General features: G+C 36.0%; 2 protein-coding genes across 2 annotated transcripts; both read right to left on the bottom strand.

Annotated features, from left to right (window-relative positions):
* Window positions 1-1,929: 1,929 nt before the first annotated feature.
* On the bottom strand, window positions 1,930-7,432 carry LOC101899027 (glycerol-3-phosphate phosphatase). Its single transcript, XM_020038516.2, is given in 4 exon segments — window positions 1,930-2,476; window positions 2,537-2,671; window positions 2,743-2,909; window positions 7,265-7,432. Coding segments are annotated over 4 exon segments (948 nt in total). The 5' UTR covers window positions 7,380-7,432; the 3' UTR covers window positions 1,930-1,945.
* Window positions 7,433-12,378: 4,946 nt separating this feature from the next.
* Window positions 12,379-23,136, bottom strand: LOC101898846 (anoctamin-2). The gene is made up of 11 exons (XM_011296220.3): window positions 22,984-23,136; window positions 22,663-22,902; window positions 17,944-18,074; window positions 17,685-17,853; window positions 17,577-17,632; window positions 17,352-17,510; window positions 17,133-17,293; window positions 14,260-14,504; window positions 13,575-14,196; window positions 12,782-13,269; window positions 12,379-12,714 (listed from the first exon to the last, which is right to left on the bottom strand). Exons 1-11 carry the CDS (start codon window positions 23,053-23,055, stop codon window positions 12,454-12,456), a joined length of 2,604 nt encoding a protein of 867 aa, XP_011294522.2. The 5' UTR covers window positions 23,056-23,136; the 3' UTR covers window positions 12,379-12,453.
* Window positions 23,137-25,845: the final 2,709 nt, after the last annotated feature.

The following is a 25,845-nucleotide window of genomic DNA, read 5'->3' as shown; positions in this document are numbered from 1 at the left end:
CATTTTAGAAGATTTCGCTGCCCAGATATTACCCTTAGCTTTTTTAACAGGGACATTTGTTCAATATTCACGTACTCCGTCGTACTGTTAGTTGTTGTGGTCCATTTACAGCTAAATATAATCGTATTTCCTATACTTAACTCTCTTCTCATGCAAAATTCCGTGTCAATTGGTTTCAATTGTGTGATCAGGAAAATGTTTCTGTTTTTTGCGATCATCTCCAAATGTAAGACGCCCCTCTGTATCTCCAAATTCAGACTCGTCTATTTGATTTGCTTGTTTACGATATTTACCTAAATTCTTCAACGAAATCAGTATAAACAACTAAAAAAACATTAAGTTCGGCCGGGCCGAACTTTTAATACCCTCCACCTTAGGGTAATGGAAACATTAGAACCAATTATGACCCACAAATACCAATTTATAGACATATTGGTGAGAAAATGCGGCAAAAATCATCAAAAAACGAAGCTAGAACCTATTATGACCAAACAAATCCGTGAAGAAATGTGACAAAAACCATCAAAATATCGAAAATCGGCAGATAGCGTTATATAGGGGCTATACCAAAGCGTAGACCTATACATACAATGTTTCGCCACACGAACAAGGACCCATTATGACCTACAAATACCAATTCTCAGACAAATCCGTGAAAAAATGTGGCAAAAATCATAAAAATACCGAATATCGGGAGGTGCCGTCATATGGGGGCTATACCAAATCATGTACCATACATGCAATGTTTCGCCACCGGAGCTAGAACCCACTATGACCAACAAATATCACTTTATAGACAAATCCATGAAAAAATGCGGCAAAAATCATCAAAATACCGAATTTTGGGAGGTACCGTTATATGGGGACTATACCAAAACATGGCCCGATATATGTCATTTTCAATACCAACCATCCTAGACGCAATACAAATTATTCTGCAAAATTTTGACGCTCTACGTCAAACAATGTGGTCTGTATCGTGATTTTAAAAGACAGACGGACAGACAGACAGACGGTCAGCGTTAAATCGACTTAGAATTTTATGCTGATTATGAATAGATATACATTATGGGGTCTACGACGAATATTTAGATATGTTACAAACGGAATGACAATGTTGATATACCCTCCTTTCCAAGGTGGAGGGTATAAAAAGCCAGAAGTTCGCCATTTATGTATTTGGGTTTTCGCCTGTAACTTATTCTCAGCGTTTCGGTGGAATGGAAATGTTGATACTTTTTCACACAAAAATATTGGTCCATTCTACCCGCTGTCCAAAACTCTAACTTCATGCGAGATTTCGTGTTCTTTGGTTTCTATTTGTGGCCGTTATAAAGGCTGCAAAATCAAGAACATTTTTAGTTCTTGGTCTATTTCAACCCCTAAATATAATGCGGACATCATTGAAAACTTGTGCAAATTTTCGTGAGAATCGGACGATAATTGCAATTTGTATATAATAAACCCAACCTGTGTTATAAGGTGAAAAAATATTTCAAAATATACACTTCAATATTATAATTCTGAATTCCGTCAAAAGTGTAGAAACTCAGTCATTTTGGGCTGATATATGCCATTTGGTGAACAATTAACCTGAAATCGATTGAAGATATATATGGGAGCTATATCCAGATCTTAGCCGATCTCGATCAAACATGGCAAAGCTTTTTCCGAGCTCTATAAGATATCTGGTACCAAATATCATTCTTGTGGGGAGCATATTACGAATGAGAAAAAATAATATTGTTTGAAAAATTTCATCTCAATCGGATAATAAATGCGACCCGCATTTTGTTCACAAGAATTCATGGAGAGACGGACTGAGATGCATAAATGCATAAATCGACTGAAAATGATTATATGAAGATCCTCAAAAGAAACGCTTCCTTCTACGTGTTACAAACAATTGCACAAAGTCTGTGTGCTGTAGAGTATAAATATACGTTTATTTATCTCCATTTTTCAAACTTTCAAAAAACTCTACAAAGTCTCCCAAACTATTGCAGTAATAATCTGGTTGTTTCTCTACTGGCAGCAAGCCCATATCTTCCTTGTTGTGAGTTCCACTTAAAACGAACAGCGATTGGAAACCATGCCGCGCAGCAAACAATATATCAGCATCTAAATTTTCACCCACAAAAATACCTCTTTTACGATCTTTGATTTGAAATTCCTCGGACATGTAATCAGCAAAAAATTTACTTGGTTTACCGAACACCTGCATATCTTTGTTACTCAATTCTGTTATGGCCTTGGTAAATAGCCCCGGGCCCACAATGACCAAATCCTCCATTATGGGCACACGATCATCGACGGCATTAATGTAAACGCTACAATCTTACTTTAACAAATATTGGTGAATCAAAGCAAACTCCGCCAATGTCATATTAACATGGACGTCAACTACGAAAATTTTGGCCTCTTTTATCGGCTTGAGATAACGAAATTCTGCGGGTTTGATGTCAAGACGGGGTGTCTGGAAAGACGATATGCGATATCATATATTTATTTTGCATTAAAATTCTAACCAACTTACCACATTAACAACCTCGACTCCAGTCTTCCGAAGTGAATTGGAAAATATCTCGGATCCAGTACAATAACATGTCTCAGCGGGGTGTTTGGTTTTCATAAATCTGGCCAATGCTTTATAGGGTAAAATAAAGTCATTCTAGTGAAGAGAGAAAATATGAGGGATTAGTAAAGCAGGTTGAAGAATTGAAAAAAGACAAGTATTTGTACCGCTTCTATATCTTTGGCTCCAATTTTTTTAACCTTCTCTATGTAATCTTCATCGGTTCGGATACCATCATTATTGGACACAAATTTAAAGGATTTTCCTGCCGCTTTCAATAGATTTATGGCTTCACCGGAATTTGCAATGGGCGCTGAAAGGGTCCACAACACACCTAGATACAAAGATATGAGTAATAATACAATAGTTAGTTACTAATATCCCACATGCCTTAATGTTTTACAAAAAGTATTCCTTAAAACCCAAGACCTGTAAAATTCTTTTTCCAAAGCATAATTTCATGTATCCCATGTTTTTGACTCTTTAACACCACGGAGAATTTCGCGTCGATTGGTCTATAATTGTTACCCACAGTGGGACTGCATAATCAGGAAAAAAATCTGTTTTTGGTCCATTTCATTCCCTAAATATTTTCATTCATCTCCTCTAACAATATACGTCTACTCCGACACAAACCCTTAATCTGTGCAAAAGTTCGTGAGGGTCGGGATATTTCAGGATTTCAGCTCTATGGCTTAACCCAATACCTAATTTAGTACTATTTAATGTTTTTCGTACAATTATGGTTCATAATTCCAAAAACACTTCCAAAAAAAAAAACGAAATTTGAAACAATTCCGGTCAAAAATGTCGCTAAAATCATCAAAATACCGAATATCAGGTGGTACCGTTGTATGGGGGCTATTCGATATCATGGACCACTATAGACAATTGTCTTTCAGGAGTTGAAGTACTCAGAAGGAACTCCTAGCGTGGATTTTGAGACAATTCCATTGAAAAATGTGGTTAAAATCATGAAAATATCGAATATCGGGAGGTACCGTTATATGGGAGATATACGTGGACCCATATAGAAAATTATATTCCAGGAGGTAAAGTACTCAGAAGGAACTCCTGGCGTGGATTTTGAGACAATTCCTTTGAAAAATGTAGCTAAAATAATCGACATACCGAATATCTGGGGGTACCGTTGTATGGGGGCTATACGATATCTTGTACCGTATAGTCCATCTTTGAATTTGACCTGACTGACGAAAGACTGATCTGTGCAAAATTTTAGCATCCTATCTTAATTCGAATTGACTCTAGCGTGATTACAACAGACGGACGGACGCACACGGCTAAATCGTCTTAGAATTTTACTCTGATCAAGAATATAAATACTTTGTTATGTCTGAAATAATTATTTTGATGATTTACAAACGGAATGATAAACTTAATATACCCTCCATACTATTATGTATGGTGGAGGCTATAAAATTGAGAATTGTAGCTCTATCACAAATGTAGTACTATTCAGTATTTTTCTTAAAATTTCCAAAAACTCCACCATATTGCCAGGCTTCACATGGACAGTTATCCTAATACCAAATTTCAGATTTCAACCTCGGTCTGTTTACTAAATATTAAATTGTACAAAATAAAGTATCATTTAGTACAAATAAGTACGAATTTCTAAAAGTTCCTACATCCTACGCTCCAACCATAATATTATTTCCAAATTTCAAGGTTTTAGCCGGTTCGCACCAACCCAAATTGTACTAAAGTACAGTAAAACCACCTAAGTACACATTTCCGAAAATTTCTTACCTACCCCAATCCTACACTCCAAATTTCCAAAACTCCCTCCATACCTCAATTAGTACATATAAGTACACATTTCCATAAAAATTTACATCATACTATCCAATAGACATCGTATTTCCTAATATCAGGATTCCAGCACTATCGGTTAACACAAATCCTAATTGATCCAAATTTAGTACTATTTAGTACACATAAGTAAGAATTTCCAAAGCTTCTTACACTCCGACAGTAACTCCAATTCTAAATTTCAGGATTCCATCCCTATCGGTTCTCCATAGTACAAATTGTTTCAAATTTAGTACCATTTAATGCGGTATAAAATTCCAAAAACTACCTACATATCCCAATCCTACACTCCCACAGTAATCTTAACTCCAATTTTTAGGATTCTAGCTCTTTCGGTTCACCAAAGGCCAAGTTGTACTAAATGTAGTACATTTTATTACATATAAATACAAATTTCCAAAACAACGTACATATCCCAATCCTAAACTCCGACCGTAATCTTATTTCTAATTGCCAGGATACCACCACCAAAATTCAAATTGTACCAAATTTAGTACCATATGGTACATTTAAGTACAAATTTTCATAATAACCTACGTCAAACAGTCCAAGAGAAATCTTATATTAAAATTTAAGGATTCCACTTTATCGGTTCTCCCAAAATTTAAATTGTACCAAATTTAGTACCATTTAGTACACATAAAAAATCCAAAACTACCTGTATTCCTCAGTCCTAGAATGCAATAGTAATCTTATTTCCAAATTTCACAATTCCAGCTCTATCGGTTCAGCCAAATCGAAATTGTACTAAATTTAGTAGATTTCCTGCCCAAAGGTACGAATTTCGAATTTCTTCCGTACCCCAATCCTACACTCCGCCAATTTCAGGATTCCACCTCCATCTCTTCCTCCAAATTTAAATTATACTAAATTTAGTACCGTTAGGTACTTCTCGTATATATGAAAACACACTTTCAACACTACCTCCTTACATCGACTCTACTCCTCAACATTGAATGCCATTTCAACTTTCAAGTTTTTAGCTCTAACCGTTCAGATGATACGAAATGGTATCAAATGAAGTACATTTTAGTGCTTTCCGTACACTCATAGTGCGACTTTCCAAAAACCCTTTGGTTTCCATTCCAAATGTAAGAGTTCTAGCTCTACTGATTCCTCAAATACAAAAGGGTAAAGTAGGAGTGACATAATCGTCCACTTTTCTGGACTTATCTAAAATTGTTATATTTCCAAAATAATAACTATATCAGTTTAAGAATTAATATACGGGATACCGTTGACCATTTCTCCAAACCTAAGTATTTACTTAGTCGGAGATTGGTGATTTTTGTCACATTTTCAGCGGTATTGTTTCAAATTTGGTATTTGAAGTTCCTAATGGGTACAGCTTCCTATGAGAGAAAAAAACCTATGAGGGTCCGTATATCCTTCATATAAAGGAACCTTCGGATATTTGACATTTTTCCAATTTTAGCCACTTTTTTAACGGATTTATATCAAATTAGTTATTTGGAGTTCTCAGACAGATACTTGGGTATACAGGCCAACGGTATCAAATAGGCCCCATATAACTGTACCACCCAATATTCGGTATTTTTTATTCATTTTAAGTTTTGCAATTCTTTCCAAATGGTGGAAGGTATTAAAAGTTCGGTCGGGCAGCTACTTTTTTGTCCTAAGACTTTTTGGCCATTTTTTTAAATTCAAACGGTTTTAACCTTAAAATGTGTTTTTTTTTATACCCTGCAACACTATGTGTTGGGGGTATTATAAGTTTGATGGGGCCAAAAATTATGTAACACCTCGAAATATTGGTTTCCCACATAATAAAGAATATATGGATCTTTCTATCTTGGCGAGCTGAGTCGATCTAGATATATGTATATGTCCGTCCGTCTGTCCATGTTAATTTGTGATCACGCTACAGGTCGCAATTATGACCCGATCATCACGAAATTGAAAATGAAGGTGGTGTTAGAGTTAGAGTCAGAAGAGAACCCTATTGTTTTTGGAGATGATCGCATAATATTTAGGGTCGCATAATATTAAGGCTACAATTACAATCGACGCGAAAAATTGCATGGAGTTAGAGTTTAGGACTGGGCAGAAACCTTCCAATTTGGGCGGCCATCGGACAATGATCAGCGGGTAAAATAGACCCTAACTTTTGTGTAAGAAAATAGGAGAATTTCCACTAAACCGCGAATTTTGTTTAATCCCAGCCAAATCACGAATGCATTGAAAAATCACTTCTGACCATTATAGTGATACTAATAGCCAAGTAATCGGATATATAGCAAAATAGGCACAATATATGTGTAAAAGAATTGATCTTATTTATTCTGCTTATAAATCAAGAATCGCATGGCCGATTTTCACAATTCCCATCAATTTGGAATGGTCTCTTGCCAGAAAAGGATAAAATCTAAGAACATCGCGGAAAATATACCATTAAAAAAGTAAATATCTTTTGTTCCATTTTTTTTTAATTTTTGTCATATTTTTTATCGCATGCGATTTTTTCAATTTGACTTACAATTTTGAATTTTCTAAATTTTACACCTTCAACACTACGTTTTGATGGTGTTATATGCATGCCGCAATTATCATCCGATCCTCACGAAATTTGGCATGGGGGTAGGGTTAGGGGATTTCTCTTTCTCTCTCTCTCTGACATTATTTCAAAAATGAAATGGATTTGGATATAAGGGGACTTCGAACATATAGCCTTGGCTTACTTGGTTTTTATAATATGTTCTGGTAATTGCAAATTGTGTATGAATATGAAACTTCTATATGACAAGCCCGAGATGTGGTGTATTTTATATTTCGAAATTCAAATACCGAGTATTGATGGTATTTTGGACTTATTTTTATTTTATATATATTACATACCATCACAATCGGATAGAACAATATCAAATGAGTCCAAGAATGCTTGCTTCTCTTCGGCCGTTAAGTCCAATAAATTTTTTGATTTCATCGCTACACCGTTCGTATAATGGCCCATAACTTTCACTTGCGTATATTCGTCCTATTTCGTTTACGTTTAGTTATTAACTGAAACAACTGTGCAAGCAATTGCTATCTGCAACCAATCTGATATGGAGAAATGTGATGGCAAGCAATAAATGCATAAAGCTCTAGATATGAGTTTAAATGGAGTGATATTTGTATAAGTTATTTTTTTGTTCACATATTAAATATTTAGACCACTAGATAAAGTCGGAGCGATTCGCAACTCTAGTTAAAATAGAGAAATTTTTTTTGAAAGGTACAGGTGCACCTCGAACGGACGGATGGCTAATCTTAAAGCATGTTAACGTATACTAAATTCAGTAGTTTTCAATTGTTTCATTCCTCTACGTATACGTCATACGCTTGGGGGAAAAAACGATATTATATATTGAATTAACCTGTAAACATAACTTGAATGTTGATTCTAACCAAAACAATAAAATTCGCAAATATAAATATTTAAAGGAGGCTTATCAATGATACCACCCAAATAAAATAACCATTTTAGTAAAAGCGGAACACTTTAAGAAAAGCTCATTGTGCCAATTTTGTTAAGTAATTCTACTGTAATGTTGTAATACCCTTTACCTCCGCATTACCAGTGATCTAAAAAATAATTTATAATTATAAGACTCCACATAACAATTAAAAGTTTTTATGGGAGAATTCAATCATACACGCTATGATTATAGTTATAATTTAAAGTTGAAAGGTCTAAATGTGCCGAAGCATTTGTATCTTTTAAATTCGGACTTGTATTGCCTATTTGAAATCGGATATAGATATATATGGGAGCAATATCCAAATCTGAACCGATTTCGATAAAATTTGGCAATCTGAGCTGTATTTGATATATTTTCCTGAATATCGTTGTTACGGAGTGCATATTACGTCTGTGGGTAACAAATACAACAAATCGGATGAACAATATATATGGGAGCTATAGCTATATTTGAACCGCTCTTCACCAAATTTGGCATACTAACTTCTAGACTCAATTCGGTCGTATGTGAAAAATTCCATCCCATTTGGGCAAATATTAGACGTTTGGTGCATAATAAACGTAAATCGGACGAAGTTATATATGGGAGCTATACCCAAATCTGAACCGATCTCGATTTAGCAAAGCTATGTCCATTATCTCCAATTTCAATAGGGTTCGTCCTTGGGCCAAACAAATGTTGTTTTGAAAATTTCATCTCAATCGGATAATAAATGCGACCTGCATTTTGTTCACAAGAATACATGGACAGACGGACTGACATGCATAAATCAACTCAGAAAATGATTCTATGGAGATCCTCAAAAGTAACTATGGGTCTATCTCGTTTCCTTTTGCCTGTTACAAACAAATGCACAAAGACATAATACCCTGACCACCTTGTGGTGTAGGGTATAAAAATTCTCTGTCGATTCAGCGATGTTCGTTCGTCTCTGGAAATCACTCTAGCTTCCGAGAGAAATAAAGTAGATCAAAATAAATTTTATTCAGACGTATTTTAGATCTGCATGGCTTTTGGTATTGAAAATGATCGATACAGTTTCATGTTTTGGCATAAGTCCTATCTAATTATACCGACTGATTTAAGGTTTTTTGGTTGTTTTAGTCAAATTTGCTTACTTATTTTTTTTACCTTTTTTACCCGCCAAATACAGTCCGATGATCAAACAAAATGTTAGGCTTCTGCTCAGTCCCATGCTAAATTCCGCGTCGATTGTTCTATAATTGCGGGCAACTGCAAAATATCGTATTTTTTTCTGTTTTTGGTCAATTGCAATCGCTAAAGATTTTGCGATAATCTCCAAAATCAATTCTGACCTTAACCCCACCTACATTCTCAATTTCGTAAGTATCTGTCCATAATTGCGACTGTAGCGTGATTACAATATAACTTGGACAGACGGACATACATAGCTAGAACGACTCAGCTCGGCGAGATAGGATGATCCGAATATAGCCTCCTATGTCGGGTATCAATATTTCGCAGTGTTACATAATTATATTCCTAATAAATAAAATAATTATATTCCTAATAATAAAGTAAAAAATAAAGTAATAAGGCGATTTTGTTATACCCGTCTGTCTGTCCATTGAAATTGCGTCAATCAGTCCACAATATTTAATTACACCTTTGAAATTTTGTACAAAGTTCTACATTATATGCAGACTGATTGGTATTAAAAATGGGCAATTTTGGTCTACATTTAGGTATAGGTAACTCCAGATTTTCGATATTATGAAAGTTTGCCGCCACAATTTCCAACCAAATCAGCTAGAACTTCACATTTTGGGTTTTTGGTAGGTCTATTCTCTCTTGGCAAAAAATGTTCGATTCAGGTCCACTAATTGGAATAGCCCCATATAACGGTACCTCCCTATTTTTTTATTAAATGTTAATATGGGTTTCGCTATTTGGGTTATTTTTACTTTTTAATTAAAACGGATTGATATTAACATATTCTACGCATTATTTCATTTTACTTTCATAAACATAGAGGTGGAGGATATAAAAATTTCGGCCCAGCCGAACTTAAACCCCGTTTTACTTGTTTAAAACATAAATATATGAAGAGTGAAGGGAAGCTTTAGTTCGTATAAACATTTGTAGAAATAATACTTAATACCAAGATGTACTTAAAATTTGGATTCGTAGTTATATTATTGCTTTTTTAGAGATTATAAGACAATATGCCGGATATGAAAATAACAACTAAAGCGTACTACATATATAATACTAATATAATACTAACAAGTAAAAAAGCTGTAAGTTCGGCCGGGCCGAACTTAATACCCTCCACCATTTGGTACAAATTTGGCAATTTCCAAAAAATAAAATCCGTTAAAAATTCTGTTAAAATCTTAAGAATACAGAGTACTTATACGACGACGTGGGCCTGCATAGGCAACTTTTGTCATAAGTTATTACAATAATTTAAATGTGAAACTTGAAGAAACATCTGTTTATAATGTAGCTAAAATCATTAAAATACCGAATATGGGGGGGTACCGTTATATGGGGGCTATTCGAAGACGTGGACCTGCACAGACAATTTTCTGGCATGGGCTGAAGTATTCATTACGAACTTCACATGCGAAATTTGAAACAATCCCGATAAATAATGTCGCTAAAATCATCAAAATACCGAATATCGGGGGGTACGGTATATGGGGCTATATGAAGACGTGGACCTGCACAGAAAATTTTTTGTCTTAGGCCGTAGTATCCATTACGAACTTCAAATACCAAATTTGGAACGATTTCGCTAAATAATGTCGCTTAAATCATCAAAATACCGAATATCGGGGGGTAACCTTATATGGGAGCTATATGAAGACGTGGACCTACATGGCTCATTTTTTCACTTAGGATGTAGTATCCATTACGAACTTCAAATACCAAATTTTAAACGATTCCAGTAAAGAATGTCGCTAAAATCATCAAAATACCGAATATCGGGGGGTACCGTTATATGGGGGCTACACGAAGACGTGGACCTGCACAGATAATTTTCTGTTTTAGGCTGTAGTAGTCATTACGAACTTCAAATGCCAAATTTGAAACAATCCCGGTGAATAATGTCGCTAAAATCATCAAAATACTGAATATCGGGAGGTACAGTTATATGGGGGCTATATGATAACTTGGACCTACATGGCCCATTTACGAACTTAACCCGCCTACTGGCAAAATATACATGTGTGCAAAATTTTAGCCTTCTATCTCAATTTGTTCGAAAGATAGCGTGATTACAACAGACAGACAGACAGACAGACCGACGGACATGGCTAAATCGTCTTAGAATTTTACGCTGATCAAGAATATATATACTTTGTTGGGTCTGACATGAGTATTTCGAGGAGTTACAAACGGAATGACAAAATTAATATACCCTCCATAGTATGGTGGAGGGTATAAAAAGTAAAAAAGTTGTAAGTTCGGCTGGGCCGAACTTTGAATACTCTCCACCATTTGGTACATATTTGGCAATTTTCAAAAAAATAAAATCCATTAAAAATTCTGTTAAAATCTTAAAAATACCGAATGTAGCCGGTCTATACGACGACGTGGACCTGCATAGGCAAATTTTGTCATAAGCTATTATAATATTCAAATGCCTAACTTGAAAAAAATATGTTTATAATGTAGCTAAAATAAATAAAATACCGAATATAGGGGGGTACAATACGTGGACCTGCACGGACAATTTTCTGGCATAGGCTGTAGTATCTATTACGAACTTTAGATACAAAATTTGAAATAATTCAGGTAAAAAATGTCGCTAAAATCATCCAAATACCGAATATCGGGGATACCGTTATATGGGGGCTATACGAAGACGTGCATGGCCCAATCCCTGTCTGAGGCTGTAGTATCCATTAAGAACTTTAAATACCAAATTTGAAACAATTCCGGTAAATAATGTCGCTAAAATCATCAAAATACCGAATATCGAGGGGTACAGTTATATGGGGCTATACGATGACGTGGACCTACAAAGCCCATTTTCAATACCAAAAGTCCTGCAGACATGATACACATTTGAGTAAATTTTTATCAACTTACTTCATTTCGTTCGGAAGCTTGAGTGATTTCCACAGACGCACAGACGGATAGACGGACGGGCATTGATAATAATATATATACCTTGTGGGGTCTAAAATGTATATTTCGAGGTGTTACAAACGGAATGACAAACTTAATATAACCTCCATACTATAGTGGAGGGTATAAAAATACGTATTAAATATTTCACTATTAGAGCTAAGAAGACGAAATTTGAATGTAATAGCATCTGTCGATTTTAGCATATTTTGTTTAATTCGACGAAAAACATCGAATATTGACACCCTCCATTTTTCCTCAATGTACGTCCAAATTTCTGCACAATTCCGGTATATTACGATTTTTTTGGTCTTAGGGATTTAGAAACCTAACATTTTGCTTAGAATTTAATTTTATGAACTGTAAAAAAGGCTCAACAGGTCAAACTTAACACCGTTTTTGCAGACTTTTATTGGAGATATATTAAAGCACTTAAAATCGAGTTCTTATTTATATCACAAATTATAAACTTGTCTCCTCAATGCCCTCTTTATCTGTTGAGCTATCACCAGAACTGTCACTGAGAGCAATATCCGATTCATCTTCGATTTGGTTCACCCATGAAATGATTTTATCAACCTGTTTATCGATTACTTGTCGCTTTTCACATTCGATAATATATTCACGCAATAGGAAGTTTTCGCGTTTAATGCGTTTCAATAACTTTGTTGGGACATCGGGTATGGCCCAGGCAATGATGGTCTGAAGACCGCCAATGACATTCTGAAAAAGAAAAAAATAATAATAACAATTTCGAATCGAAATTCAATTTCTAATTATCTCATCTCACCTGAAAAATGACAATAAAAGCCAAACGAGCCATCAATATCTTCCAATAGATAATTGGCCTCTTATAGGGAAATTCATGCCACGGTGGATTTCGAAATTCCGCATAACGGCACTGTGTGACATTGCCATACCGTGATTCACCTAAATTCGGTGGTACACGAAAATCACTAGTATTAAAATAGGCCAATGTAAAATTGAGATAACCCTGCAGTTCATCATCATGGGTGGCATATTTGTAGACTAGCTTTGGAATGAGGTTTGTCGAGAAGGCAATAATCATGGCACATGTGGCCACAGCGAGTCGGGTTATCACCGTCATAATACTGAACCATACTCCAATATCACTGGCTCTTTGAGCAACTGGACGTCTTATGAATTTCAACATTTTCCCAGCATCGGTTCGTATTTCTATGGCATTGTTTATCAGCGCCAGCGGAAAGGCCAAGGGGAATGCAACACCAAAGAGGGTAATGAAACCATATTGCATTACTGGAAAAAAGGAAACACATTTATAAGTAGATGGAGAATATACAAATAAATTTATCATTCTATTCTGCAAGGCTAAATATGAGTCGTGTAGCACTTAAGAAAAATGGAATTGAACACAGAATTCCAATCCTACTGGATCGTCAAGTACCGTTCTAGCAAAAGTTTCCTAAAAATCAGCATTATCAGACACCCGACATTTTCGGGCCAGAATGATCCCCACTTAAAATTTCAAAATTCCCTCCCTCAAAATTTCGATGCAAATAATATTTTCCCCGATCGATCGATGTCTTATCACTTTCACTCACCCATTTCGAGATATTCCGCAAATAATACACGACTTGTCCACGGCTGCAGTGGATAATCCTCGAACCATTGACCGTTTGCCACCATACCCCACATTCTCTCTGCTTTTCCTCCACCCACATTCGATCGCAACTCTTTCCATTTTTTCTTCAAAAATGGCAAAAGATTTTCAATCACAGCATTTAGAAGTTGTTTGCCCACCGTTATAATGACCAATTGAATACACAATTCCATTAAACATCCACCGGGATTACATTCTTGCTGGCGAAAACCAAATATGCGATTGTATTTCATGGGATATCCGACAAATTTGCCTTTCAAAAACGCTATGTGGAAAAGGGAGAAGTAATAGTTGACAAATTGGAAGATGTAAATTTTTATCGTTAGACTATTATCGTATTCCGTTTGGGTGCGACAATATTCCCGGTTGGTAAGTATCTCGGCCAGATAACTATAGGCATAGTGCAGGATTGTGATAATACTCAAATCGATGAAACCGGCCGTCATGGGTTGGGTCATCACCTTATATGTGGTGGAGTTCTCGTCACCCAAAACACTGTGAGAAGCTTTTTGGGCCATGCGATATATGATCATGGACAAAATGGCTATAATTGAAACGCAGATCTGTAATGGAGAAAACAATTTATATCAAAATCAAGCCATAAAAATCTTAACTTAAATTCTCACCGACAGCAGGGCCACACTGTAACTGGCCAAACTTGCCGAAAACTTGACGGACCAAAATGGAATTTCCGGTTCAAACTGATATTGTCCACTTTTATCTTTGACTTTATCGGCTAGTTTTTTGTTTTTCCGTAACTTTTCCAAATACTGTGGCCTCGGGTGTTCCACCTCATGGGTGTAACCAGTGAGGCCCCAAGAGTGTATTAGATATGCCGAATATCTTTTCCAAAGTTCCAAGAAAACAACAGCTGGAAAAAATAATGAAAAGAAAAATGAAAACCAGTAAAGAAAGTCCTAAAGTCGGGCCGATTTTATGATACCCTAAACCACTTTGCTAATTTAGTTGAGCTCCACATAAAAATTAAAAGTTTTTATGGGAGAATTCAATCATACACCCTATAATTATAATTATAATTTAAAATTCAAAGGTCTAAATATGCCGAAGCATTTGTATCTTTTAAATTCGGACTTGTATTGCCCATTTGGTGCAAAATTAATTTGAAATCAGAAAAAGATATATATGGGAGCTATATCCAAATCTGAACCGAACTCGATAAAATTTGGCAAAGGTGGCATTTGATATATTTCCCCAAATATTGTTGTTACAGAGAGCATATTACGACTGTGGGTAACAAATACAAGAAATCAGATGAACAATATATATGGGAGCTATATATATATCTGAATCGATCTTCACCAAATTTGGCATACTACCTTATAGACTCGATTCGGTCGTATGTGCCAAATTCCATCCCATTTGGACAAATATTAGACGTTTGGTGCACAATAATAAGTAAATCGGACGAAGTTATATATGGGAGCTATATCCAAATCCGAAACGAACTCGATAAAATTTGGCAAAGATATTTCTGAGCTGCATTTGATATATTTCCCTAAATATTGTTGTTACAGAGTGCATATTACGGCTGCGGAGGACAAAAATAACAAATCGGATGAACAATACATATGGGAGCTATAGCTACATCTGAACCGATTTCGATCAAATTCGGCATATTTACTTTCAGGCTTAATTTGGTTGTATGTGCAAAATTCCATACCATTCGGGCTGATATAACACGTTTGTGCACAATAAAAGTCAAATCGGACGAAGATATATATGGGAGATATATCTGAATTTTTACCGATTATCTCCAATTTCAATAGGGTTCGTCCTTGGGCCAAACAAATGTTGTTTGGAAAATTTCATCTGAATCGGATAATAAATGCGACCTGCATTTTGTTCACAAGAATACATGGACAGACGGACGGACGGACAGACGGACTAACATGCATAAATCAACTCAGAAAGTGATTCTATGCAGATCACAAAGACATAATACCCTGACCACTTTGTGGTGTAGGGTATAAACAAGTTAAAAAGTATCCGTCGGTTTTTCCGACAGATGTATACCCTCAGGAATGTTCAATTATTTATATATTTTTCGACATCTGTTATTATTATTATTTAAATTGCTAACCCTCTATAGAGTAGGTTCCGAAGGAATGGGCCAATATTATTCAAAACTTTGACCCTTTGTGTGGGAGGTACGAGAATGAATGGTCGGCTCTCTATCATCTTTATAACAGATCTTGAGTTGATGAAAATATTGAGAAATACGAAATCTGAATGGAATCGGATCTTAATTTCGCTTTAATGAGCTTCATGGATATTCAAAAATTTGACCCTTTGGGGAGAAGGTACCAGAAGGAGCGGACCGTTATATCCCATCTTCTCATCAGATCGAGTGTTAGTAGAAATAATGACATGTGTGAAATATGAAGAGAACTTAAAGCTTATTTCGGATATTAAAATCGTTTTGCGGATTCTAAATTTTGACCCGAGAGGTACGACAATGAATGGTCCGCTCTCTATCATCTTTATAACAGATCTTATGTTGATGGAAATATTGAGATGTGCTAAGTCTGAGTGGAATCGGATGTTAATTGCTGGTTTTTTTGAGCTTCATGGATATTGAAAATTTTGAGCTTTTTTTGGGGGAGGTACCAGAAGGAGTGGACCGATATATCCCATCTTCACAACGGATCATTTGTTAGTGGAAATAGTGGGATGTGCGAAATACAAAGAGAAATTTATGCTTATTTCGGATTTTTTAAATGTTACGGCTATTCAAAACTTTGACCCTTGCGGAGGAGGTACCAGAAGGAATGCTTCGATCTCTACCGTTTTCTTAAACAGATCCTGTGTTAATAGAAATATTCAGATGCACCAAGTCTGGAATGGAATCGGATGTTGATTTCGCTTTTTATGAGCTTCATGGATATTCAACATTCTGACCCTTTGTGGGGGAGGTGAAAAGACGGAGTGGACAGATATATTTCATCTTCACACCAGACCTTGGGTTAGCAAAAATATTGCGATGTGTGTAATTTGAAGACAATCGGACTCTTACATCACTTTTTTTAAGAGTTGTAATTATTCATAATTTGGCCCTTTTTGGGAGGAGGTACTTGGCTTGGAGTGGACAATTTTCGCACCTGACCTAGCACTGACACAAATATTATTATTTGCAAAGTTGGAGCTTTTCTCCTTCTGAGCAGTAACTTTTGTTTTTGAAAATTTCGAGCTTTTGTGGGGGAGGTACCACAAGCAGTGGACCGATATTGCCCATCTCCGAACTCGATATAAGTTTGATAATAATATTACGATGTGCTGAGTTTGGACCAAATCGGATACTCCCTTAGATATTTATATTGCGCACCAGCCAGACAGAAGGATATCGCCAGATCGACTCCAAACATCCTGTATTTCCTTATTTCGATGAGGCACGTTTTGGCCGTATGAAATGATATATACCCTCTGTAGCCACATGGTGGAGGGTATAAGAAACCCTTTCAACAACTCACATCCCACTTACCCCAAATTGCAATTAGAAATGCAAAAGCCACTGTCATATTATTGTCGATCAAATAATTCATCTTGGAAGCACCGCAGGTATCCTTTAGTTCCCAATAATCACAGTTCCTATCACATTGGGGACACATCAACGTTGTCTGGTTTGCATTACAAATTTCTTGACTAAAATATAAATAGTTTTTTCTTCATTTATCACAAAATTTTAGAATAGATCTCAAACCTTATCGGATCCGAACTCCATGTTATGAAACCGTAGAGAAACTGAAAAATTCCAGCTATACTAATTGGTATTAACATATCGGTATAAAATCCCAGCCATGCAAAGTATATGGCCACCTTGGCTCCGAAATATTCCTTAATAGCATCCAACGGCTGCTCACTGGAATGGAGTGGGGGGGGGCAATTGTTGGGGAAAGATACACATAAATAATTACGCTTTACTTACTCTTTCCACCGTTTTAGGCACGCCCACTCCTTTAACAATACTTGACGGGCTGTTTCCTACAAAAAAGTTTAATTTTCCAATTTTCGATAATTGCTGCGTTTTACTTACATCATGTAGACTATAGGCGCTCTCATACACACCATCTGCAATTAGTTTCTCTATACCCAAATTGTCGGGCGTTTCTTCGCCCTTTACAAAGCGTTGACGTTCCAAAATAAAATTTATTATACTAATTCTTGTAGCCGAATCAAAGAAATTTGGCAGGTCAGTGTTAAATCTAAAAAGAATACACATATTTTAGAAAAACTTGGTTTTTTTGAACAGTAGATAGAAGTTTGAACCCCGATTGGCTAACAACACAACTTACAAACATGCATGTTTTCGTTGAAATTCCGAATATATGCGATTTGTTTTGGAAAAGGGTTTTACATCGCCTTCTGCAGTCTTCGAGTTCACAGAATTGTCTTCATCATCATAGATTCGATTTTGTCCAGGTATCTGAAAAAGGAATGCAATATTTATTGCATAAATATTTTTGGCCTCAATCTAGTCACCTAAAAGATTTTGTAGTTTTAACATAGCCTACACAGGTAATTTACCCTAAGAACACAACTCCAATGTATTTATCCTTAAAATAACCAGTAAGGAAAGAACAAGAAGTGGAAGGAGTCGAGTATACATATCTGCCTGCAATAGATATATTTTTATACTAGCAAGTGGCCGCTACTTCGTCTGCGTTAAGACCACCTTATCGTATATCGTGTAAATGCTCAAATTCGGTACTATTTAGTACTTCTCGTACAATTAATGTACACAATTCCAAAACTACCTCCATATCTCAATTCCAGATACCAACAGAGACTTCCATATCAAATTTGAGAATTCCAGCCATTTCCATTCACCAAATACCAAATTTAGGATCATTTAGAACTTCTCGTACAATTATAGTACACAATTCCAAAACAACCTCCATATCTCAATTCCAGATATCAACAGAGACCTCAATAAAAAAAAATTGAGGATTTCAGTCCTATTCCTTCACCCAATACCAAATATATTACTATTCAGTAGGCTTACATAAACAGCGACCAAAATATCAAATTTCAGATTTCAAGCACTATTTGTTAACGCAGTACCAAATTGTACCAAATATTCCAAAACCGCTTCATTATCACCAAAAGGTAGCCAATAGAAAATTTCAAATACTTACTTCCCAATCTTGATCTCATACCGAATTTCAAGTTAGTAGCTCTATCCGCTCACATTGTACCAAATGGTACCATTTTAGAAATTTAATACTAGTTTAGAACTTTCGTAAAGAATAAAGTGATGAGTGGATGACTGGCTGATTTATCAACGCCCAGAATCTTAATATTTGGAATAATGCTGCTGTGTAGAGGTAAAACAAAGTTTTTGTATTTTTTTTTTTTTTTTTTTTTTTTTTTTTAGTCCGAGCTACTATGTGTACTAAAAGGTACTAAAATTTAATTTATTAATCCATCCACTTAGTTTGTTGTGTGAAGGGATAGAGCAGAAGAATCTTGAATTTTTTTTATGAGAATTAAGGTTTGAAAGCGGGATTCAATACAGGGAAGTGATTTGGAAAGAAGTACTTAGTGCTAAATTGTACTAAACTTGGATTTTCGGAGAATGGATTAAAATAAAATGTTGAAATTAAGTATCGATACGCTTTCTGGAAATTTTACAATAAGTGTGCGAAGAGTTCTAAATTGTACTAAATTTTATCACGAAGTCTAAAAATAGAACAAGATTTATGAATTTTGGTATTAGAAACACTGCCATTAGAATGCCAATCATATAGATAAGGAGTTGAATTTTAAAATACGTACTATATCGTGTACCATAAGTACCAAATGGTACTAAATTTGATATAGAGTGTAGGAAAAGTATTAGAATTGTAAATATTAGTATTAGGGTCACTGTGAGTATGTAGCGTTTAGATATTGAAGTGAATTTTTAAATCTGTGTTTTAACGTTTTGGAAAAGTCAACTCATACTGATGAATGCAGGAATAGAGCGATTTTTTTTTTGATTACGAAATGTATTAAATTCCTTAGGGAGTGTAGGAATAAAGCTGGAATCATAGATTTTGATCGTTATATGTGTTTAGATAAGGAGGTCGATTTGCAAATGAGCACTTTAACGAGTACGAAAAGTACACAGTGGTACATAGAGAAGGAAAAGGGCTAGAATTTAAAACCGCGAAAATGTTTTAAGTTGAAAAAGAATATAACATATATAAAGGTTGTATAAACAGCTCACGCTAGTGAGCACGATAACTCTCGAAAGGATTATCCTATTTAGAACAAACTCGGTACATCGTAATGTTATTATCAAACTTAGATCGAATTCGGAAATGAGCACTATCGGTCCACAGCTTCTGGTACCTCCCCCACAAAAGGTCGACATTTTCAAAGAAAATATTTTAGTACACAGAACGAGAAATGATCATCCGATTTTGTCCTAACTTTGAAAATCTCATTTGCATAAGTGATGGACAACGTAGGTCCACTGCATCAAGTACCCCACCCACAAAAGGTCAAATTTTTTTAATTATTATAATTCTTGTAAAATGTGATATCAGAGACCGATCATCTTCAAATTACACACCTCACAATATTTTTGCTAATTCAAGGTCTGGTGGTACCTCCCCCACAAAGGGTCAACATTCTGAAAACCCATGAAGCTTATAAAACGTGAAATTAACATCTGATTCCATTCAGACTTGGCACATATCAATATTTATATTAAAACAGGATCTGTTATAAATATGGTACAATTTTTTCTGGTACCTGCCCCACAAAGGGTCAAAGATTTGAATGAGCATTCGGTTCTATTCATATTTTACACATTCCATTATTTTTACTGACAAGAGATCTGGTGTGAAGAAGGTGGATATATCGGTCCATCCCTCTGGTATCTTCCCCACAACGGGTCAAAATTTTGAATAATGATATCTCTCATAAAATCCGAATTAGGCATCCGATATTCATTAAATTTCACACATTTCAATATCTTCAGTAACACAAGATCTGGTGTGAAGATGGGATAGATCGGTCCACTGCTTCTGGCACCTCCCCAACAAAGGATCAAAATTTTGAATACACATGAACCTCATAAAACGCGATCTTAACATCCTATTTCATTCAAACTTCGCACATCTCAATATTTCCATTAACACAAGATATGTTATAAAGATGGTAAAGATTGGACCCTTTCTTCCGGTGGCTCCCCCACAAAGGATCAAAATTTTTTATAACCAATAACGATCATAAAATCCGAAATAAGCATCCGGATCTTTTCATATTTCACACATCCCATTACTGGGTTGCCCATATTCGACGGACCCATCTGCCAACGCCATAACTTTTGACAGAGATGTCACATCGCTTAATGACATACCGCGTTTGATTTTTACCATGAACCAATACACGCCACGCGATCGCTCTGAAATAGTTGAAATTTACATTCAACAGAAGAAGTCAATTATGAAAACTCAACGTGCTTTTAAAACATTAAAAAATGTGAGAAGTGCGCCTTCTAAGAACACCATTATGCTAGGAACACAATTGGAGCGAACGACGAATTTTTTCGCGGCGTATGTTCGTCGTCAAAAATAAAACACATATGTGTATATGGAAGTGCACACAATCACGGCACCGGCGAAAATTTCGTCGGTCGCCGCGAACTCAATTAGCTTTATTTCTATTTCATACGCCGGCGACCGGCGAACAAAACAGTACGAGGTGGCCATACTTGTACGAATTTTATGTGTTTTAGTAAATAAAGTTACTTTTTACTTTAAAATTTGTTATGGTCACTCTACTATCTGTTACTCGTATAAAAAAAAAACATAATTAATTTGTTTATTTATTTTGTACTTGCGCCTGAGTGAAGATGGATATCAGTGAATTTATAATAGAGAAGATGGACATAAGTGAAATTTTAATAGAGAACGTAAAGAATTATGTGTTCTTGTATAATTCATTGTAGTCAACAAATGAGCAAAAAGTAAACAACTTCATCAGCTGTTTTATAATTTCGTCGGTATTGTGTTCCATACGACGAATTTTCGCGGCTCATTTTGTCGCCGCGTAGGGCGAAATTCGTCGTTCGCTCCAATTGTGTTCCTAGCATTAAGCGTTTATACGAAAAATTTTCGACTGGTAAGGCTCTTTCTAATCCGAAGAGGCCATATAAAAGTCGACCAAGGCGATCGGCCGAGAATATCGCTGCCGTACGAGCCACTGTTGAGAGGTCCCCAAGAACATCCCAAAAACTCCGTTCTCAGCAGTTGGGCATGGCTCGGTCCACTTTACAACGGATTATTCGCATTGATTTGCATTTGTTCCCGTACAAAATTCAATTGACGCAAAGAATGTTGCCTGCGGACAAGCCTCGTCCATTGGAATGGGCCCAAAGAGTCATCGAAATGGCCGAAAAAAAACATGGGTCCGTCGAATATGGGCAACCATGTATTTCTATAAGATCTGTTATAAAGATGGCAGAGATTGGACCATTTCTTCTTATACCTCCCCCGCATCAGGTCAAAGATTTATAAGCATCAAACACTCTTCAAATTTCACGGATACAAACATTTTTGCAAACAAGATCTGTAATGAAGATTATATATGTCTCCCAACTCCTTCTGGTACCTCCTCCACAAAGGGTCACAATTTCCAATAATTTTATCTGTCATAACTTGCGAAACAAGGTAGCGATTCTTTACATCTTGCTATATCCTTCGGAACCTACTCCATAAGGGATCAACAATTTGAATAATCATAACAAAAGTCAAAATATATTTAAATATTCGGATATTGGCTGATAGTATATATCGACCGACAAAACCGACTCATACCTTTTAATTTTTTTGCCCTACCAGACGTAAGGCACCGCCCTACTTTTTGTCCTTCTTTACTGGTTCTATATTCAAATTAAAATCTATCAATACTGATCCACTTTTCTTTTTCAGAGAATTTAGTTTTATTTTCCTTCTTCATATCACTTGAGGTGTTGATTCATACACACATACCACTGAACCACTACACACACTTATACATACCACTTTCATGGGCATTTTAATTTTAAGTATTTCTGCATAACGACATAGAACCTCTTTGGGTGCGTGAATTAAAACGAAATGAACATTTTGTGTTTTATCGCGTTCAAGTTGCAGACCTTCATGCTCGAGGTTTGCTTCAAATATTTCACGTTTTTTCACATGATCTTCTCGTTGATCGGAACCGTTGTAAGCCAAAACGAAATCCACCTCGCGGACACCATCTTGAAATGAACGACGTTTCTAAAGTTTCGCACAATAAATGATTTAAAATAATATAAATATTATTTATTTTCTTCAGAATTCACGCTGTTTTTTTATCACCATTGGACTAGCTCCCTCCAACTGTAGAACATAATCTGATGCCCTCATATAACCAATATCATTTGAACACATTTAGAACAGCATTAATTATCAACGCGTAGAGTAGTGGATGTTTCTTAAAGTCCGGCCGCATTACAACTGAGAACAGTTCTGTGTTTTGAAGTGAACTCAAGTTGTGAAACAGAAAAAATATAAACCATAATCTAACTAAAGTTCGTTGGGTGGTTTTTTTATCGGTTTCTTTTCGTTTTGCTAAAAATGAATCTTTTAAAATTGGTTTCATTATTCTAAGTCACTTTATTATTAGGCATATACCGCAGATTTAATCCGTAGATATATATATAAGAAACAATGTGTGTTGTTATGGTTGTGACTGTACTACATTACCATAAAGTACTCTAGGCAGGACATTGGAAATTCAAGGGCTTATGACTGTTATACCATACACCACATGGTGGTAAGGGTATTATGTCTTTGTGCATTTCGGGTTATTGTACACCAAATGGCCAATATAAGTCCAAATGACCTGATTTTTTACTACATTAAATTCGGTGAAAATCGGTTCAGATATACCTATAGCTCACATATATATGTGTCATCCGGTTTGGTGTTTAAGTCCCTCACATTCGTAATATGCTTTCGACAACAATAATATTTGGTACCAGATATCACATACAGGCTAGAAATAACGCTGCCAAATTTTATCAAGATCGGTTCAGATTTGGATATATGTAGCTCCCATATATATCTTCAACCGATTTGGGATTAATTGTTCATCAAATGGCCAATATAAGTCCAAAAGTCCTGAATTTTAGAACATCTCACCGAATTCAGACCAGAAGCAAGTACATCAAATTTGGTGAAAATCGGTTCAGATAGTCATAACTTCCATAGAAAGGGTGAGATGAGGAAACTGCAACCAACTTCAGACTTCTGTCATTTCTAAGCCACTCGTCCGACAGCTGTTAAAATTATTCCAGTGACAACTCATTATATTGTTTGCAAGCGTACAAAAGCATTTCGGTAAGAATTTTCCAGAAAAAAAAGTTATTCGTGATGGAACTCAAGCGTGATAGTGCGATTTCTTTATATTTGGCTGGAAAACCACAAATGGCTATCGTTAGAGCACTCCAGCATTAAAATGTGAATAAATCCTTTGTGTCTCGTACCATCGCTCGTTACCGTGGTACTTGTAGCGACGTCAAGGAAGTTTGACGGAAGAAAACAGCAACACCAGCAGAAATGGTTCGAAAAGTAAAGAAGCGACTTGATCGAACACCGCGTCGCAGTGGCCAAAAAAAGGCTCGTGAGCTAAACATATCGCAATATTCCATTCGGCAAATATTAAAAAATTAGCTCGGGGTAGGGCCATTGAAATTCCAAAAAGTCTAAGAACTTACACCGCAACGGAAAGAAAATAAACTCAAAAGAGCTAAAGAGTTGCTTCGCAAGGCCGAAAGTGGTGAACTGTCGAATTAGGGTTTCGCCGATGAGAAAACGTTGTCCACCAGTTTGTAAACAAACGAAATGATGGTGTTTACTTGCCAAAGAGGTCAGACCTTGGACATTCCAACAGGACTCATCACCATCGCACTCAGCACGCGACACCCAAGAATGGTTACAAAATGAGGTTCCTCGCTTCATTTCCAGAGCACAAAGACCACCAAAATCTCCGGATACCAATCCGTTGGACTATTGTGTCTGGAGTATTTTGGAAAGCAAGGTTGGCACTAAAAAATACCAAAATGTCGATTACCTCAAGCAAGAGCTTGGCTGGGAATGGACCAAAATACAGCAGCGTGTGAAGTTTTCAGTGGCCGTTTGAAGGCCATAATTCGTGCCAAAGGTGACCAATTCGATGTCAAAACTTATTCTAAAATTTGATGCTATTATTTGCTTTCATTCAATAAAATTTAAAGGAAAATGTAAAAATTATGTTGTTTGACATTGTTGCAATTTTATCTCACCTTGTATATCCTTAATTCGATTTCAGGTTTATTTTGTATATAATGGCTAATATCAGCAACTCAGCTCCGATATATATTTTTATACCCTCCACCATAGTATGAAGGGTATATTAAGTTTGTCATTCCGTTTGTAACACCTCGAAATATACATTTTAGACCCCACAAAGTATATATATTCTTGATCAGCATAGAATTCTATGTAGATTTCGCGATGTCCGTCGGTCTGTGGGAATCACTTTAGCTTCCGAACGAATTGAAGTAAATTGATAAAATTTTGCTCGAATATATGTTATGTCTGCAGGACTTTTGGTATTGAAAATGGGCCATGTTGGTCCACGTTTTGGTATAGCCCCCATATAACGGTACCTCCCGATATTCGTTATTTTGATTATTTTAGCGGCATTATTCACCGTAATAGTTTCAAATTTGGTATTTGACATTTTTAATAGATACTACAGCATAAAACAGAAAATGGACCATGTAGGTCCACGTCTTCGTATAGCCACCATGTAACGGTACCCCCCGATATTCGGTATTTTGATCATTTTAGCGACATTATTTACCGGAATTGTTTCAGTTTTAGTATTAGAAGTTCGTAATGAATACTACATCCAAAGACAAAAAACGTCGTCGTATAGCCCTCATATAATGGTACCTCCCGATATTCGGTATTTTGATGATTTTAGCGGCATTATTTACCGGAATTGTTTCACATTTTGCATTTGAAGTTCATAATGGATGCTACAGCCTATCACAGAAAGTTGTCTGTGCAGGTCCACGCCTTCGTATATCCCCCATATAACGGTACCCCCCCCCCCCGATCTTCGGTATTTTCTTGATTTTAGCGACATTATTTACCTGAATTGTTTCAAATTTCGCATTTGAAGTTTGTAAT

The sequence above is a fragment of the Musca domestica genome, unplaced genomic scaffold (assembly GCF_030504385.1).
Source record: "Musca domestica strain aabys unplaced genomic scaffold, Musca_domestica.polishedcontigs.V.1.1 60, whole genome shotgun sequence".
Lineage (NCBI taxonomy): Eukaryota > Metazoa > Arthropoda > Insecta > Diptera > Muscidae > Musca > Musca domestica.
Note: the sequence above shows the minus strand (reverse complement) of the source record. Positions and strands in the feature narration are given on the sequence as shown.